This window comes from Dendropsophus ebraccatus, chromosome 3 (genome assembly GCF_027789765.1).
Source record: "Dendropsophus ebraccatus isolate aDenEbr1 chromosome 3, aDenEbr1.pat, whole genome shotgun sequence".
Lineage (NCBI taxonomy): Eukaryota > Metazoa > Chordata > Amphibia > Anura > Hylidae > Dendropsophus > Dendropsophus ebraccatus.
This window is the reverse complement of record NC_091456.1, coordinates 197,052,822-197,071,320: the sequence shown is the minus strand read 5'-3', so window position 1 is coordinate 197,071,320 and position 18,499 is coordinate 197,052,822. Positions and strand designations below refer to the sequence as shown.

Here is an 18,499-nt window from a genome sequence, read left to right as displayed (position 1 = left end):
GTATACCCCAGAAAAAGCAGTTTGACAAACATAGATAACATGTCAGTTTTACCACAGGGCAAATAGCGTAAACACAACCTCCCCCCAATGAAAAATATTGGGGGAGATTTATCGAACATGGTGTAAAGTGAAACTGGCTCAGTTGCCCCTAGCAACCAATCAGATTCCACCTTTCATTTTCCAAAGAGCCTGTGAGGTATGAAAGGTGGAATCTGATTGGTTGCCGGGGGCAATTGAGCCAGTTTCACTTTACACCATGTTTGATAAATCTCCACCTGTATATACACTGTTAGGGCCAGTTCACACTGAGGAAACACGGCGCAAATGTGCTGCTGTAAGAGAATGAGAGGGCGCGCGCTCGTCCGCTCCCTCTCTGCCTAAAGAGGTAATATGTCAATTCTCTGTGCGGAGAGCGCGGCAGCACACTGAGCACGGTGGGATTCCGCAGCGGAATTCCGACAATCTTGCTCAGTGTGAACTGGCCCTAAGGGTACAAACACACTTAACGTATCCGCAGCGAGTTTCTCACTGCAAATTGCAGCGAGATTCGCTGCGGATCTCGGCCCTATACTTTCAATGGCAGACAATCCGCAGCCCGCCCCGTTAACCCCCCCACCGCCGGAGCTGATACTTCACCTGATCCCGGCCCAGGCTTGCTTCGGCAGTTCCCGGTGTCTTCACGTCCAGCTCGACCAATCAGTGCGCTGCGGCAAGGCAGCACACTGATTGGCCGAGCGGGACGTGCCGGGAACCGCCTAATGTGGGGTCAAATGGTTCAGGCGTTTGGAAGTCTATAGAGGACAGACAGAAAGACAGACAGACTTTCATTTTTATGATATAGAAGATATATCCACATGAGATGGAGGGAGAGGAGACTAAGGTTTAGAAGAAACATTTTATTAACAATTGGTGAGAAGTTTGGAGCTGCGGTATATGATATCTGTATTACCGCCAAATCTCCTCTGTACATGGGGAATACATAGCTGTGGTATCCGGCTTCTATCTGCTTTCTGGAGAACAGACATCTGACTGATCACTGAGCGATCTGACTTGGCTTCTCCCCTGAGTGAAGATTTTGATGTCTCATAAGGTTATATTTCTGTGCATAATATTTCCCACATTTATCACATGAATATGGCTTCTCTCCTGTGTGAATTCTTTGATGTTTAACAAGATCTTTTTTACGAATAAAACAGTTTCCACATTCTGAACATGGAAATGGCTTCTCCCCTGTGTGAATTCTTTTGTGTGTAACAAGACTTGATTTGCACCTAAAACATTTTCCACATTCTAAACATGAAAAGGGCTTCTGCCCTGTGTGAATCATTTGATGTTGAACACAATTTGATCTGTTAGAAAAACATTTCCCACATTCTGAACATGAAAATGGCTTCTCTCCTGCATGAGTTCTTGCATGTATAGTGAGAAGTGATTTCTGAGCAAAACATTTCCCACATACTGAACATGAAAATGTTTTCTCTTTTGTGTGAATTGTTTTATGTTTAACAAGATCTTGTTTGCGAGCAAAACATTTCTCACATTCTGAACATGAAAAGGGCTTCTGCCCTGTGTGTATTATTTGGTGTCTAACAAAACGTGACTTGACAGCAAAACATTTCCCACATTCTGAACACAAAAAGGGCATCTCTCCTGTGTGAGTTCTCTGATGCACAACAAGCTGTGATTTTTCAGGAAACCGTTTCCCACATTTTAGACAGGGAAATGGCTTCTCCCCTGTGTGAGTTCTTTCATGTATAGTGAGATGTGATCTCTTAGAAAAACATTTTCCACATTCTGAACATAAAAATGGCTTCTCTCCTGCGTGGCGTCTTTGATGTATAGTGAGATGTGACTTATAAGCAAAACATTTCCCACATTCTGAACATGAAAATGGTTTTTTCTTATGTTGCTTAGTAATCTGTGATGAATCAGTAGATGGGACTGGTATATAGGGATCAGATGAGAGATCTTTGCTGTGAGGGGCTGAGGGTAGATCTGGGGTAATAGAATGTTCTTCATATGTATCCTGTGTGATAAAATTCTCTGCTTTATAACCTGAATATATCAGATTTCCCTCTGATCTCCGGGTACAGTCACCTGACAATAGAGAAGAAAGGATTTCTGAGTAATAACTTTAGAAATGTTTCATATATTTATATTTTGGGTTTTTAGTGCAGCATCTTATCCAGAATGTGACATCATGGAACCCTCCTGTCCTCCTCCATCATAAAACACTTTCATAGCAACCTAGATTATCGGCAGAAAAAGACCACCTGGTGTATCTAGTCACCCATTTAGCTCTATACATGGATCACAATCTTCTATTCTTACTGGTTATACCTCTAGCTATACAGCACAGCATACCATTTTATATATATACACTCAGCGGCCACTTTATTAGGTACACCATGCTAGTAACGGGTTGGACCCCCTTTTGCCTTCAGAGCTGCCCCAATTCTTGGTGGCATAGATACAACAAGGTGCTGGAAGCTTCCTCAGAGATTTTGGTCCATATTGACATGATGACATCACACAGTTGCCGCAGATTTGTCGGCTGCACATCCATGATGCCAATCTCCCGTTCCACCACATCCCAAAGATGCTCTATTGGATTGAGATCTGGTGACTGTGGAGGCCATTGGAGTACAGTGACCTCATTGTCATGTTCAAGAAACCAGTCTGAGATGATTCTAGCTTTATGACATGGCGCATTATCCTGCTGAAAGTCGCCATCAGATGTTGGGTCCATTATGGTCATAAAGGGATGGACATGGTCAGCAACAATACTCAGGTAGGCTGTGGCGTTGCAACCATGCTCAATTGGTACCAAGGGGCCCAAAGAGTGCCAAGAAAATATTCCCCACACCATGACACCACCACCACCAGCCTGAACCGTTGATACAAGGCCGGATGGATCCATGCTTTCATGTTGTTGACGCAAAATTCTGACCCTACCATCCGAATGTCGCAGCAGAAATCGAGACTCATCAGACCAGGCAACGTTTTTCCAATCTTCTACTGTCCAATTTCGATGAGCTTGTGCAAATTGTAGCCTCAGTTTCCTGTTCTTAGCTGAGCGGAGTGGCACCCGGTGTGGTCTTCTGCTGCTGTAGCCCATCTGCCTCAAAGTGGGAGGTACTGTGCTTTCAGAGATGCTCTTCTGCCTACCTTGGTTGTAACGGTTGGCTATTTGAGTCACTGTTGCCTTTCTATCAGCTGGAACCAGTCTGCCCATTCTCCTCTGACCTCTGGCATCAACAAGGCATTTCCGCCCACAGAACTGCCGCTCACTGGATGGTTTTTCTTTTTCGGACCATTCTCTGTAAACCCTAGAGATGGTTGTGCGTGAAAATCCCAGTAGATCAGCAGTTTCTGAAATACTCAGACCAGCCCTTCTGGCACCAACAACCATGCCACGTTCAAAGGCCTCACATCACCTTTCTTCCCCATACTCAGGCTCGGTTTGAACTGCAGGAGATTGTCTTGACCATGTCTACATGCCTAAATGCACTGAGTTGCCGCCATGTGATAGGCTGATTAGAAATTTAAAAAAAACAACCTACAAAGTCCTGCCTACACAAATGTGCTGCGCAACAACAAACCCAAGGAAACCAAAAACACTTGCACAACAACTATAAATATGCAAAAAGTCTTTATTGAAGCTCAATCAATTCATAAAAGCAGATAAAATAACATATGGGATAGAACACAGAGGTCAAAACCAGAGGGGGAGAAAGACATCAGTGTGGTACTACATGAATGAATAGAAAAAAGTAGGTGGTAGCTACAATGTGATCATGTTGAAGCACTACCATCTAGTGGTCATTACTTTTTGCATATTTATAGTTGTTGTGCAAGTGATTAGAAATTTAGTGGTAACGTGCAGTTGGACAGGTGTACCTAATAAAGTGGCCGGTGAGTGTATGTATATATGTACACACACACACATATATATATATATATATACACACATATATAAACACACACAGAGCCTACAAGTAGCATTCAACCCCCTGCAGATTTAGCAGGTTAGATAAGTTGCATATAAGTTAGAGCCTTCAAACAAGAGCGGGATTTATTAACAGATGCATAAATATTACAAAGCAAAAATTTACGTTGCTCAGTTAAATTATAATAAATTTTAAACATAAGTGTGGGTCAATTATTATTCAACCCCTAGGTTTAATATTTTGTGGGAAAACCCTTGTTTGCAATTTCAGCTAATAATTGTTTTTTATAAGACCTGATCAGGCCGGCACAGGTCTCTGGAGTTATCTTGGCCCACTCCTCCATGCAGATCTTCTCCAAGTTATCTAGGTTCTTTGGGTGACTCATGTGGACTTTAATCTTGAGCTCCTTATACAAGTTTTCAATTGGGTTAAGGTCAGGAGACTGACTAGGCCACTGCAACACCTTGATTTTTTCCCTCTTGAACCAGGCCATGGTTTTCTTGGCTGTGTGCTTTGGGTCGTTGTCTTGTTGGAAGATGAAATGACGACCCATCTTAAGATCCTTGATGGAGGAACAGAGGTTCTTGGCCAAAATCTCCAGGTAGGCCGTGCTATCAGTCTTCCCATGGATGCGGACCAGATGGCCAGGCCCCTTGGCTGAGAAGCAGCCCCACAGCATGATGCTGCCACCACCATGCTTGACAGTAGGGATGGTATTCTTGGGGTCGTATGCAGTGCCATCCAGTCGCCAAACCTCACGGGTGTGGTTGGCACCAAAGATCTTGATATTGGTCTCATCAGACCAGAGAACCTTGAACCAGTCTGCCTCAGAGTCCTCCAAATGATCATGAGCAAACTGTAGACGAGCCTTGACATGGCGCTTTGAAAGTAAAGGTACCTTACGGGCTCGTCTGGAACGGAGACCATTGCGGTGGAGTACGTTACTTATGGTATTGACTGAAACCAATGTCCCCACTGCCATGAGATCTTACCGGAGCTCCTTCTTTGTTGTCCTTGGGTCAGCCTTCATTCTTTGGACAAGCCTGGCCTCGGCACGGGAGGAAACTTTCAAAGGCTGTCCAGGCTGTGGAAGGCTAACAGTAGTTCCATAAGCCTTCCACTTCCGGATGATGCTCCCAACAGTGGAGATAGGTAGGCCCAACTCCTTGGAAAGGGTTTTGTACCCCTTGCCAGGCTTGTGACTCTCCACGATCTTGTCCTTGATGGCCTTGGAATGCTCCTTTGTCTTTCCCATGTTGACCATGTATGAGTGCTGTTCACAAGTTTGGGGAGGGTCTTAAATAGTCAGAAAAGATGGGAAAAACAGATAATTAATCCAAACATGTGAAGCTCATTGTTCTTTGTGCCTGAACTACTTCTTAATACTTTAGGGGAACCAAACAGAATTTTGGTGGTTTGAGGGGTTGAATAATAATTGACCCTCTGAATAAACTTTTCACAATTTAAAAAAACAAAGAAATAACATTCTTTTTTGCTGCATTTCACACTTCCAGGCTGATCTACAGTCCAAATGTCACAATGCCAAAGTTAATTCCGAATGTGTACACCCGCTAAATCTGCAGGGGGTTGAATACTACTTGTAGGCACTGTATATACACACACACATACAGCCCAGCATACCATTATATATATACAGCCCAGCATACCATTATATACGTACAGTAATGGCCAAAGGTTTTGACCATGACACAAATCTTATATTTTCCCATGATCTGCTGCCCTCTGGTTTTTATGTGTGTTTGTCAGATTTTTTTATCACATACAGAAATATAATTGCAATCATATTATGGGTAACAGAAGCTTCTACTGACAGGTAGACTGAGTTACTGCAGCAAGTCAATATTTGCAGTGTTTCGCCTTCTTCAGGACCTCTGCAATTCTCCCTGGCTGCTCTCACACAACTTCTGGACCAAATCCTGACTGATAGCCGTCCATTCTTGCACAATCAATGCTTGCATTTTGTTTGTCCACCCGTCTCTTGATGATTGTCCACAAGTTCTCAATGGGATTAAGATCTGGAGAGTTTCCAGGCCATGGACCCAAAATCTCTGTTTTGTTCCCTGAGCCATTTAGTTATCACCTTTGCTTTATGGCAAGGTGCTCCATCATGCTGGAAAAGGCATTGTTGATGGCCAACCTGCTCTTGGACGGTTGGGAGAAGTTGCTCTTGGAGGACATTCTGGTCCCATTCTTTATTCATGGCCATGTTTTTAGGCAAGACTGTGAGAGAGCCGATTCCCTTGGCTGAGAAGCAACCCCACACATGAATGGTTTCAGGATGCCGGTTACAGTTGGCATGAGACAAGACTGGTGGTAGCGCTCACCTCGTCTTCTCCCAATAAGCTGTTTTCCAGATGTCCCAAACAATCGGAAAGGGGATTCATCAGAGACAATGACTTTCCCCCAGTCCTCAGCAGTCCGCTCCCTGGACCTTTCTCCCAGTCCTCAGCAATCCGCTCCCTGGACCTTTCCCCCAGTCCTCAGCAGTCCACTCCCTGGACCTTTCCCCCAGTCCTCAGCAGTCCACTCCCTGGACCTTTCCCCCAGTCCTCAGCAGTCCACTCCCTGGACCTTTCCCCCAGTCCTCAGCAGTCCACTCCCTGGACCTTTCCCCCAGTCCTCAGCAGTCCACTCCCTGGACCTTTCCCCCAGTCCTCAGCAGTCCACTCCCTGGACCTTTCCCCCAGTCCTCAGCAGTCCGCTCCCTGGACCTTTCCCCCAGTCCTCAGCAGTCCGCTCCCTGGACCTTTCCCCCAGTCCTCAGCAGTCCCCTCCCTGGACCTTTCCCCCAGTCCTCAGCAGTCCACTCCCTGGACCTTTCCCCCAGTCCTCAGCAGTCCACTCCCTGTGCCTTCTGCAGAATATCAGTCTGTCCCTGATATTTTTTCTGGAGAGAAGCGGCTTCTTTGCTGCCCTCCTTGAGACCAGGCCTTGGTCCAAGAGTCTCCGCAGTCTCACAGTGCAGATGCCCTCACACCTGCCTGCTGCCATTCCTGACCAAGCTCTGCACTGCTGGTAGCCCCATCCCGCAGCTGAAACACTTTTAAGAGACGGTCCTGGCGCTTGCTGGTCTTTCTTGGGCGCCCTGGAGCCTTTTTGGCAACAATGAAACCTCTCTCCTTGAAGTTCTTGATGATGCGATAGATTGTTGACTGAGGTGCAATCTTTCTAGCTGCGATACTCTTCCCTGTTAGGCCATTTTTGTGCAGTGCAATGATGACTGCACGTGTTTCTTTAGAAATAACCATGGTTAACAGAAGAGAAACAATCATGCCAAGCACCAGCCTCCTTTAAAGTGTCCAGTGGTGTCATTCTTACTTAATCATGACAGATTGATCTCCAGCCCTGTCCTCATCAACACCCACACCTGTGTTAATGGAGCAATCACTGAAACAATGTTATAGTCCATTTACACGGAAAGATTATCTGATTATCTGTCAAAGATTTGAAGCCAAAGCCAGGGATGGATTCGAAAATCTCAGGCTTTCCTTTATGACCTGATCTCTGTTAATAGTCTGTTCCTGGCTTTGGCTTCAAATCTTTGGCAGATAATCTGTGAGATAATCTTTCTGTGTAAATGGACCCTTAGCTGGTCCTTTTAGGGCAGGGCTGCAATGATGTTGAAATGTGTTTTGGGGGATAAAGTTAATTTTCTAGGCAAATATTGACTTTACAAGTAATTGCTGTTAAGCTGATCCCTCTTTATAACATTCTGGAGTATATGCAAATTGCCATTTTAAAAACGGAAGTAGTAGACTTTGTAAAAATTTGTATTATTCTCAAAACTTTTGGCCATGACTGTATATACAGACCAGCCCAGCATACCATTATATATAGATACAGCCCAGCATACCATTATTTATACACAGCCCAGTATCTGATTACCTTCCCCAACCATCTGACAGCACTGGAGACTTAGAGGTATCAGAAATCTGAATTCTTTACTAAGATTTTGTTACATTCACACACCTGTAGTGCAACCATGCAGCTGCGGCCCCCACCAAGAATGTGCATCTGTGCCACGCGCATTGTGGCTCCGTACACGCGTATGGATGTGTGAACTGGGCCATTGAATAACATTGGTCCCATGTCCGGCGGACAGAACAATGGACGTGTAAATGTGGGCTTAGTGTTCCATTGTCTTAACCACTTATCTTGTAACGCTAAATCAGAAATATACAGAAGAGAAGACACAGAGGTTATAATATTCCCCCCAGCGCTTACCTGTAGTGATGTCCTCCTTATACTGCTCATCACTGCCGTCATCTGTCTCTTCTTCTTTTACTATATTGTTTAGACTATCAGTAAAGTTTATTTCTTCCCCCTGATTCATAATCTGTGAGAAAATAAAAGGAGAAGACGAGACAAGAGAAATCTTTAATGCAAAGAGAAGAGAACAGGAGAGGAGACAGTGTACGGTATTAACCCTCGAAGTGTCCCTGTCGTTATAACTTTCAAAATCTAAATCAGCAGTAGATGTGATGAAAAGAAAGTCTGCAATTTACATTTATTTTTTATTTCTTTTAGTTATCATGGAAAAAACGGCACTTCCCGTTGTCGGATCTTATTTTTTCTCAAAGAGTCAGAAAACAGAAAGTCCTGTGTATCCCAGGCCATCAGAGCGCGCAGAGAGAGAAGACAGTCATGTGATTGATGGACACATTCAGCCGGGACTCTCTGTACTGGAGGTAATTCCTGTGTTTAGTCTGTTTTTATCAACCAGCACAAGTCAGAAAATCTGCCTCCAGGAGACTGGACCTGGATACAGTAAGTATAGCTGTTATATAGCTGCCTTCAGGAGACTGGACCTGGATACAGTAAGTATAGCTGTTATATAGCTGCCTTCAGGAGACTGGACCTGGATACAGTAAGTATAGCTGTTATATAGCAGCCTTCAGGAGACTGGACCTGGATACAGTAAGTATAGCTGTTATATAGCAGCCTTCAGGAGACTGGACCTGAATACAGTAAGTATAGCTGTTATATAGCAGCCATCAGGAGACTGGACCTGGATACAGTAAGTATAGCTGTTATATAGCTGCCTCCAGGAGACTGGACCTGGATACAGTAAGTATAGCTGTTATATAGCAGCCATCAGGAGACTGGACCTGGATACAGTAAGTATAGCTATTATATAGCAGCCTTAAGGAGACTGGACCTGGATACAGTAAGTATAGCTGGTATATAGCTGCCTCCAGGAGACTGGACCTGGATACAGTAAGTATAGCTATTATATAGCAGCCTTCAGGAGACTGGACCTGGATATAGTAAGTATAGCGGTTATATAGCTGCCTTCAGGAGACTGGACCTGGATACAGTAAGTATAGCTGTTATATTGCTGCCTTCAGGAGACTGGACCTGGATACAGTAAGTATAGCTGTTATATAGCAGCCTTCAGGAGACTGGACCTGGATACAGTAAGTATAGCTGTTACATAGCTGCCTTCAGGAGAGTGGACCTGGATACAGTAAGTATAGCTGTTATATAGCCACCTTCAGGAGACTGGACCTGGATTTCTGGTAAGTATAACTTTGTTTTTCAGCATGATAACAAAACAAATAATGAATGCATATTGCAAACTTGCTTTATATCACATCTACTGTTGATTTAGATTTTGATTTGGACACAAGATTGGACCACAGAACCATTACTGTAAGGAGGAACGGAGGGTGAGGGGCCCAGGGTAAATAAAAGAAACTCCGTAGACCCAGAGATCGGCTTATACTGTATGAGGAGGAGGGGAGCCGGGCCACACATTATATAGCTCCTGGCAGCCTGAGCTGTGCTGGGGGAAACTGTAACGTCCTTTCCCAGAACCACGAGCTCAGACCTAAAAAGTATCATCCATATAATAGTGTAGGAGAAACCCCGACCCCAAGAGCCTCACATTTACACATCATAGGGAACATCTCCATCTACCTGATCCTGATCCTGTGGGAGAAGAGGACGGGGACATCTCTCTGGTGCTGTTCTCTTACTGGATCTGACTGGAGGGAACACATACAGAGACTGAATTCATTCTTTCCATCCAGATAATACAGAGAGGAGGTGTGTATATAGTCCTGTCTATTACCTGCTGATGGGAGGGGCTGCTGATCCTCCAGCATCACATCCTTGTACTGATCCTTGTGTCCTTCTACATACTCCCACTCCTCCATGGAGAAATAGACCGCCACGTCCTGACACCTTATAGGAACCTGACACACACAATGATCACACAGTCATCCCCCCCACCCCTCCAGTGGTGTTACTGTATAATGTCCCAGCATTCCCAGCAGCCACAGTCTCACCTCTCCACTCAGCAGCTCCACCATCTTGTTGGTGACTTCTAGGATCTTCTCTTCCTCTATTTCCTCATGTATCAGGGGCCCCGGGATTGGGCTCAGGGTTCTTCCCCATCCTTCACACCCAGGGGCCCCACAGCGCCCACTAGAGGACTTCTTCACTACTGTGTAATCCTGTGTATGGAGAGACACATTACTATCACTCCATCCATTCCCAGAATCCCTCACCTCCCCAGTCCTATCCATCTGTTATTCCATAGATAAGAATGATGTCATGATGACATCACTCCCAGAATCCCTCACCTCTCCAGTCCTATCCATCTGTTATTCCATAGATAAGAATGATGTCATGATGACATCACTCCCAGAATCCCTCACCTCTCCAGTCCTATCCATCTGTTATTCCATAGATAAGAATGATGTCATGATGACTTCACTCCCAGAATTCCTCACCTCTCCAGTCCTATCCATCTGTTATTCCATAGATAAGAATGATGTCATGATGACATCACTCCCAGAATCCCTCACCTCCCCAGTCCTATCCATCTGTTATTCCATAGATAAGAATGATGTCATGATGACATCACTCCCAGAATCCCTCACCTCCCCAGTAAGCAGGAAGAGTATGTGTAGGGTGAGGGTTATTATCCTGTCGGCCATCTTGTCTCTGTCTCTCTCCATGGTTGATGGGTCGGTCTCTTATATAGAAGATATCAGCAGAGGATCCTGGAGGGAAGAGGAGGAGACAATGTAATGCGGCTCTAGATTCCTGGAGATAGAAATATACATGGACAGGAGGGGATATGGGGGAACATGGGAGGAGACAGGAAAGTGCAGATGATGGAACTCTCCTCCATGGCTGAGGTGAAGCAGTGATCAATGATCAGTATTACACTAGTGTAAAAGTGAGAACAAAAGATGTGCACCAAAACACATAACACCCCCCAGCCCCCCCCTCCAATAATAAAGATGCATTACATTCCCTATACGCAATAAATCGTTATATAAAACAGATCAAAAACACAAATCCTATACATATTTGGTATCCCCACGTCCATAATGACCCAGTCTATTAAACTACATTAATAATTATATTGCACGACACACACTGTAAAAAAAAAAAAAGTCATATATATGTGAAACTTGGTATCAATAGAAACTACAGATCTTCCCGCAAAAAATAAGCGCAAAAGATAATAACGCTATGGATCTTGCAATGTGGCGACAGTTTTTTGTGGGTTTTTACTAGGAAGATAGTTTCTATTGCGCCAAAGTGGTAATAGTTAAAAAAATTAAAAAAAACTACACAAATGTGGTATCGCCATAACCGTAGTGACCCAGAGAATACATGTATGATGTTATTAGTGACCGCCGATATGGATTTTTAAAGCAGTCACTAATGGACTCTATTCTGCTTCCATCAGCTTTTTACAGCGATGGCGCAGAATAGTGCAGCGGTGCCGGTAAGGCCCGCAGCCCCCAAATTCGGTAGCTGTGGGGTTGGGGCAGAGTGTGGGGTCAGTCCTGGAGGGCGATCGCTGTTATTAATAGTGTGACATCAGTCACCGCTAACGGGCATTGCCGGCGCAGCTAAAAACATGTCCCCAGGATTAACCCTAGTGACCCGGTCACTGACCCTCCCCTCCCTGGGCGGCCATCTGATCCAAGATGGCTGCCGTCACTGTGAACAGACTCTGTTCACAATGATGGATTCCTAAAAATGATCAAAGCTCCATCCTCTTCACCACCGGAGGTGGCGGAGAGCATGGAGCAATGATTGGGGACACCCAGTGTGGTCCCGGTACAAGAGATCAGCGGTATACACTTGCTCCAAATGCTTTTTATCCCCTGTCACGAAAGTCAAGTGCCCCAGATTACCTGTAACCAACCCAGATAGCCAGTGAACACCCCAGATTGCCCGTCACCACACCAGATTGCCAGTGAACACCCCAGATTGCCATAACCACCCCAGATTGCCCGTCACCACGCCAGATTGCCAGTAAACACCCCAGATTGCCCGTCACCACGCCAGATTGCCCGTCACCACGCCAGATTGCCCGTCACCACGCCAGATTGCCAGTAAACACCCCAGATTGCCCGTCACCACGCCAGATTGCCCGTCACCACGCCAGATTGCCAGTAAACACCCCAGATTGCCCGTCACCACGCCAGATTGCCCGTCACCACGCCAGATTGCCCGTCACCACGCCAGATTGCCCGTCACCACGCCAGATTGCCAGTAAACACCCCAGATTGCCCGTCACCACGCCAGATTGCCCGTCACCACGCCAGATTGCCAGTAAACACCCCAGATTGCCCGTCACCACGCCAGATTGCCAGTAAACACCCAAAGATTGCCTATAACCAAAATGACGCTCCTCTTCTGAGCCCCGCTGTGTGCCCATACAGTGGTTTATGCCCACATATGGGGTACCATTGTACTCAGGAAAACCTGCACTACAAATTTAGGGGTGCGTTTTCTCTCATGTTGCTTGTGAAAATGAGATACTTCAATCTAAACAAATACATTATTGGAAAATCTCTATTTTCCATTTTTTTAATGGCCTAATTGCGAACACTTTCCTCCAGCCCCTGTAGGGTCAAAATGCTCATTATACCCCTAGATTAATTCTTTAAGGTGTCTAGTTTCCAAAATGGGGTGACTTATGGGGGTTTCCAGTATACAAGACTCCTAAATCAACTTAAAAAAAAAGAAGTGATCCCTAAAAAAAAAAATCAGTTTTGAAAATTTGATAATTTCCTGATACTTTTCTAAGCCCCGTAACACCCTAAAAAGCTAAAATATGTTTACAAAATGAAATCAGAAGAGAACATAATAGGGGAAATTTATCAAACTAATTGCGCCTGTTTTTAGTCTAATATATCTAGTTTGCGCTCATAATAAATCTAATATGAATTTATGAAGCTTCTTAGACAAGACTATCCAAATTAGATGCGACTTTTTGAATTAGATTTTTTGTCGTTAATTAGATCAAAAGTGCGCAAAATTTATTAACTGCACAAATTTTTAAAAAAGTTGCATATATTGGCGCATCGCTACGACTGCTCCGAACCAGGTGAATTTATTAGACTAATTAAAAGACCATTATTTTTAAGACACATTTACTATGCTATTAGACAATTTACATAAATTTGACTAAACACATTAGATTGGAAATTCTGCCAAAACATCGTTGACAAAATCGTGTTTTTAGATTTGTTAGTAAATATTCCCCATTGTTATTGTGACTTAGTAACTAATTTATGTCATGTGACTTTCTTTTTTTTTTTTTAGCAGAGAATTTCAAGGTTTGTAAAGTGCAAATTTTTAAAATTGTTCATGATATTTTGATGTTTTTCACAAAAAAACACACAAGACAGTGACCAAATTTTGCCAATAACAAAAAAAGTACCTTATGTTACACAAAAATTTTTTTTAGAATGGCTAGCATACGTTACAGCATCACTGAGCTATAAGCGCATAAAGTGAGACAGGTCAGATTTTGAAAAGCGCAAACATGGAAACTGGCTCCGTCATTAAAGGGTTAAGGGGAATTCCGGCAACATTCATCCTACTTGTCAGTGAGACCTTTTCTTTGTTACGTTAATCCTTACCCTGCTGCCCGGCAACATTCAATTTTGCTTGGACAAATCCTTTAAGGCAGGTGAGGTGTGCTCTACCAGCTCCTTCTGTGTGGTGACTCCTCATATATATATACCCCTCCCCCACCTGCAGAGCTGTACAGGAGCCGTGTGCTTCCCCCGTGCTTCCAGGACCTGCCATGATGTCACAGTCATGTGATCAGTCACATGGAGGAGGAGGAGTCACATGATCAGGGGCTGCTGCTCAGTGTATGCAGGACTCTGCTGTGCTGGATGAGCTGAAGTGATGTGTATGCAGCAGAGCTGTGTGTGTGTGATGTGTGTGGAGCAGAGCTGTGTATGTGTGTGTTATATATGTCTGCAGCAGAGCCCTGTGTGTAATGTACATGTAGCTGATCTGTATATGTGTGTAATGTACATGTAGCTGAGCTGTATATGTGTAATGTACATGTAGCTGAGCTGTATATATGTGTGTAATGTACATGTAGCTGAGCTGTATATATGTGTAATGTACATGTAGCTGAGCTGTATGTGTGTAATGTACATGTAGCTGAGCTATATATGTGTGTAATGTACATGTAGCTGAGCTGTATGTGTGTAATGTACATGTAGCTGAGCTGTATGTGTGTGTAATGTACATGTAGCTGAGCTATATATGTGTGTAATGTACATGTAGCTGAGCTGTATATGTGTGTAATGTACATGTAGCTGAGCTGTATATGTGTGTAATGTACATGTAGCTGAGCTGTATGTGTGTGTAATGTACATGTAGCTGAGCTGTATATGTGTAATGTACATGTAGCTGAGCTGTATATGTGTAATGTACATGTAGCTGAGCTGTATGTGTGTAATGTACATGTAGCTGAGCTGTATGTGTGTAATGTACATGTAGCTGAGCTGTATGTGTGTAATGTACATGTAGCTGAGCTGTATATGTGTGTAATGTACATGTAGCTGAGCTGTATGTGTGTAATGTACATCTAGCTGAGCTGTATGTGTGTAATGTACATGTAGCTGAGCTGTATATGTGTGTGTAATGTACATGTAGCTGAGCTGTATATGTGTGTGTAATGTACATGTAGCTGAGCTGTATATGTGTAATGTACATGTAGCTGAGCTGTATATGTGTGTAATGTACATGTAGCTGAGCTGTATATGTGTGTGTAATGTACATGTAGCTGAGCTGTATATGTGTGTGTAATGTACATGTAGCTGAGCTGTATATGTGTGTGTAATGTACATGTAGCTGAGCTGTATATGTGTAATGTACATGTAGCTGAGCTGTATGTGTGTGTAATGTACATGTAGCTGAGCTGTATATGTGTGTAATGTACATGTAGCTGAGCTGTATATGTGTGTGTAATGTACATGTAGCTGAGCTGTATATGTGTGTGTAATGTACATGTAGCTGAGCTGTATATGTGTAATGTACATGTAGCTGAGCTGTATATGTGTGTAATGTACATGTAGCTGAGCTGTATGTGTGTAGTGTACATGTAGCAGAGCTGTATGTGTGTAATGTACATGTAGCTGAGCTGTATATGTGAGTAATGTACATGTAGCTGAGCTGTATGTGTGTAATGTACATGTAGCTGAGCTGTATATGTGAGTAATGTACATGTAGCTGAGCTGTATGTGTAATGTACATGTAGCTGAGCTGTATATGTGTAATGTACATGTAGCTGAGCTGTATGTGTGTGTAATGTACATGTAGCTGAGCTGTATATATGTAATGTACATGTAGCTGAGCTGTATATGTGTAATGTACATGTAGCTGAGCTGTATGTGTGTAATGTACATGTAGCTGAGCTGTATATATGTAATGTACATGTAGCTGAGCTGTATATGTGTAATGTACATGTAGCTGAGCTGTATGTGTGTAATGTACATGTAGCTGAGCTGTATATGTGTAATGTACATGTAGCTGAGCTGTATGTGTAATGCACATGTAGCTGAGCTGTATGTGTGTAATGTACATGTAGCTGAGCTGTATATGTGTAATGTACATGTAGCTGAGCTGTATGTGTGTAATGTACATGTAGCTGAGCTGTATATATGTGTAATGTACATGTAGCTGAGCTGTATATGTGTGTAATGTACATGTAGCTGAGCTGTATGTGTGTAATGTACATGTAGCTGAGCTGTATATGTGTGTAATGTACATGTAGCTGAGCTGTATATGTGTGTAATGTACATGTAGCTGAGCTGTATATGTGTGTAATGTACATGTAGCTGAGCTGTATATGTGTGTAATGTACATGTAGCTGAGCTGTATGTGTGTAATGTACATGTAGCTGAGCTGTATATGTGTGTAATGTACATGTAGCTGAGCTGTATGTGTGTAATGTACATGTAGCTGAGCTGTATATATGTGTAATGTACATGTAGCTGAGCTGTATGTGTGTAATGTACATGTAGCTGAGCTGTATATGTGTGTAATGTACATGTAGCTGAGCTGTATGTGTGTAATGTACATGTAGCTGAGCTGTATATGTGTGTAATGTACATGTAGCTGAGCTGTATATATGTGTAATGTACATGTAGCTGAGCTGTATGTGTGTAATGTACATGTAGCTGAGCTGTATGTGTGTAATGTACATGTAGCTGAGCTGTATGTGTGTAATGTACATGTAGCTGAGCTGTATGTGTGTATGGGGGGGGGGGGCGGTGACACAAGAGGCAGTAAGTGCTGTGTTTGCAGATGGGGCAGCCATTGTACATAGAATCAGAAAGCTCCTGTAAGTGTGGGGTGAGCTCTGCTTTGCATTACTATTCCCGGCCATTTAATCAAGCTGGCTCCGCTGTATAGTACCATCCACCAGAAGATGAAGTTTTTCTTCTCAAAAATCTTCATAACCTGGGTTGCCTTGGCTAGAAGCTCATAACCCCATGTTCTATTGGTCCAGCAGGGAACTTGTGCGGTGGGGGCCTAGGTGTGGATCGCATTGTATTGCTGTGTCACTTGTAGAATGTTCCCCTGGGGAGGGGGAGATTCCAGAGTTTTTGGATGACTATGCGGACGTATTTAATGAGAGTTCAGTGGAGGGGTTGCCCCCCCCATCAACCCTATGATTGTGCAATTGATCTCATTCCAGGTGCCAAATATCCTAAGGGATGCATATTCGATCTATACTGCCCATAGAGGGAGGCCATGCAGGAGTATATAAAGGAAAGTCTATGTAAGGGTCACGTTTGCCCCATCTCCTCTCCTTTGGGGGCAGGATTCTTTTTTCTCTCCTCACCTTCACGACGGCACCACAGGAGTTAACTCTTGCCCTAGGGACAGGAAAAGCACACAGCGAGAGGTTAAAAGCCCCTCCCCTTCCCCTAGACACCAGTGCTTTTCCTGTCCCTGAAGGGCAGGCACGAGAGGTGTGGGGGATTCGTCGGAAGGTGAAGAGATCCCCTTGAAGAAAAAATTCCCCCCTTACCAGAGGGATCGATCGGGTTCATCCCCTTCCCTGGAGGCAGCTAATGGGGGTAGGGGGGAGGCCCGTTCGCGCGCCATCCTCCGGTGACGGGACCGGCCGGGGATTGCGGGGCCGCGGTCTTCAGCTCTCCCCGGCGGCGACTCGTCCACGTCGAGCTCCGGTAAGTGTGCGGCCTTCTCTGCGTTCGCCGCGGCCTACTTCCGGTTACGGCTAGTTCCGCCGGAAGTGGGGCACGGAGTCCGACGTGCGTCCCCAGGTGACGCGCTGACGTCACATGACGGAAGCGGATTCTCCGGCCGCTGACAGAAACGCCGGGCGGTGCATTTAAAAGACAGGCTTCTCTCTGCGGGTCGCCCGTCCTGAGGTCTGCTTTCAAGATGGACTTAGCGGCATCATCTGCAAACATGCCTTCGCACCCGCCAGCGGCGGTAAGTGTGCCATTTCATGCTACACTGGGGGGTTGTGGTGCAACTGTGTTTCCACCTATATCAACCCTCTCTCTCTCTGGGTGCCCACCTGCTGGTTTCACTAGGTGTGGGGCTTCCTCATTCTCCTGCCATGATTCTGAAGTACTCTGTTCATGTCTAGGAGAAAGAAGCCACTCAGAAAGAGAAGGAGAAATCCAGACCTCTCCCCCCACCTGCAAGGAGATGTCTTAATTGCAACACTAGATTACCATCATCATTTAAACGGAACATCTGCACATCTTGCATAAATGAATTTATAAAAGAGGATAGATCATCTTTTCTGTCTGATATAAGGCAAATGATAAAAGATGAGATCAAAGGTTCTAATCCAGTCGCTCAGCCGGTGGCTATAGCTCCTGCTCCAGAACCAATAATAAATCCTCTCCCTCCTCCGCGGGTTGATCCTCCTGCTCTCCTGGTTGAAATCACTCCTGCATTGGTGGTTCCAGGATGTTGGGGATCCTCAGTGTCTTCTATTACATCTAAAAGACACAGGTCTCCCTCTTCCTCCTCAATATCTGAAGTGGAATCAGGCCAGGTTTCTGATTCTGGGGTTCGATCTGACGCTTCGGACACCCAAGAATCAAGGAAGAAGTATTTCTTTCCTTCTAAACGGATTTCCCCTTTACTAAAAGCAGTCTGAACTGCGTTAAGTATCGAGGAAAAGGAGGAGGAGATCTCGGCCGCAGACCAATTATTTGCGGGTCTTAAGGCAAAGAAGAAATTAGGTTTTTCCCATTCAT

The 18,499-nt window shown here is 44.5% G+C and overlaps 2 protein-coding genes across 3 annotated transcripts in view; both read right to left on the bottom strand.

Annotated features, from left to right (window-relative positions):
• LOC138786721 (zinc finger protein ZFP2-like) overlaps window positions 1-13,967 on the bottom strand; it is a 380,133-nt gene extending 366,166 nt beyond the window's left edge. For both annotated transcript variants that reach the window (XM_069963729.1, XM_069963730.1), the window contains exon 1: window positions 13,871-13,967. The gene's annotated coding sequence lies outside the window, so the exon portion shown is untranslated. The remainder of the gene's footprint in view (window positions 1-13,870) is intronic.
• LOC138786676 (oocyte zinc finger protein XlCOF22-like) lies at window positions 916-17,695 on the bottom strand. The gene is made up of 3 exons (XM_069963654.1): window positions 17,498-17,695; window positions 8,196-8,307; window positions 916-2,097 (listed from the first exon to the last, which is right to left on the bottom strand). Exons 1-3 carry the CDS (start codon window positions 17,693-17,695, stop codon window positions 1,034-1,036), a joined length of 1,374 nt encoding a protein of 457 aa, XP_069819755.1. The 3' UTR covers window positions 916-1,033.
• Window positions 17,696-18,499: the final 804 nt, after the last annotated feature.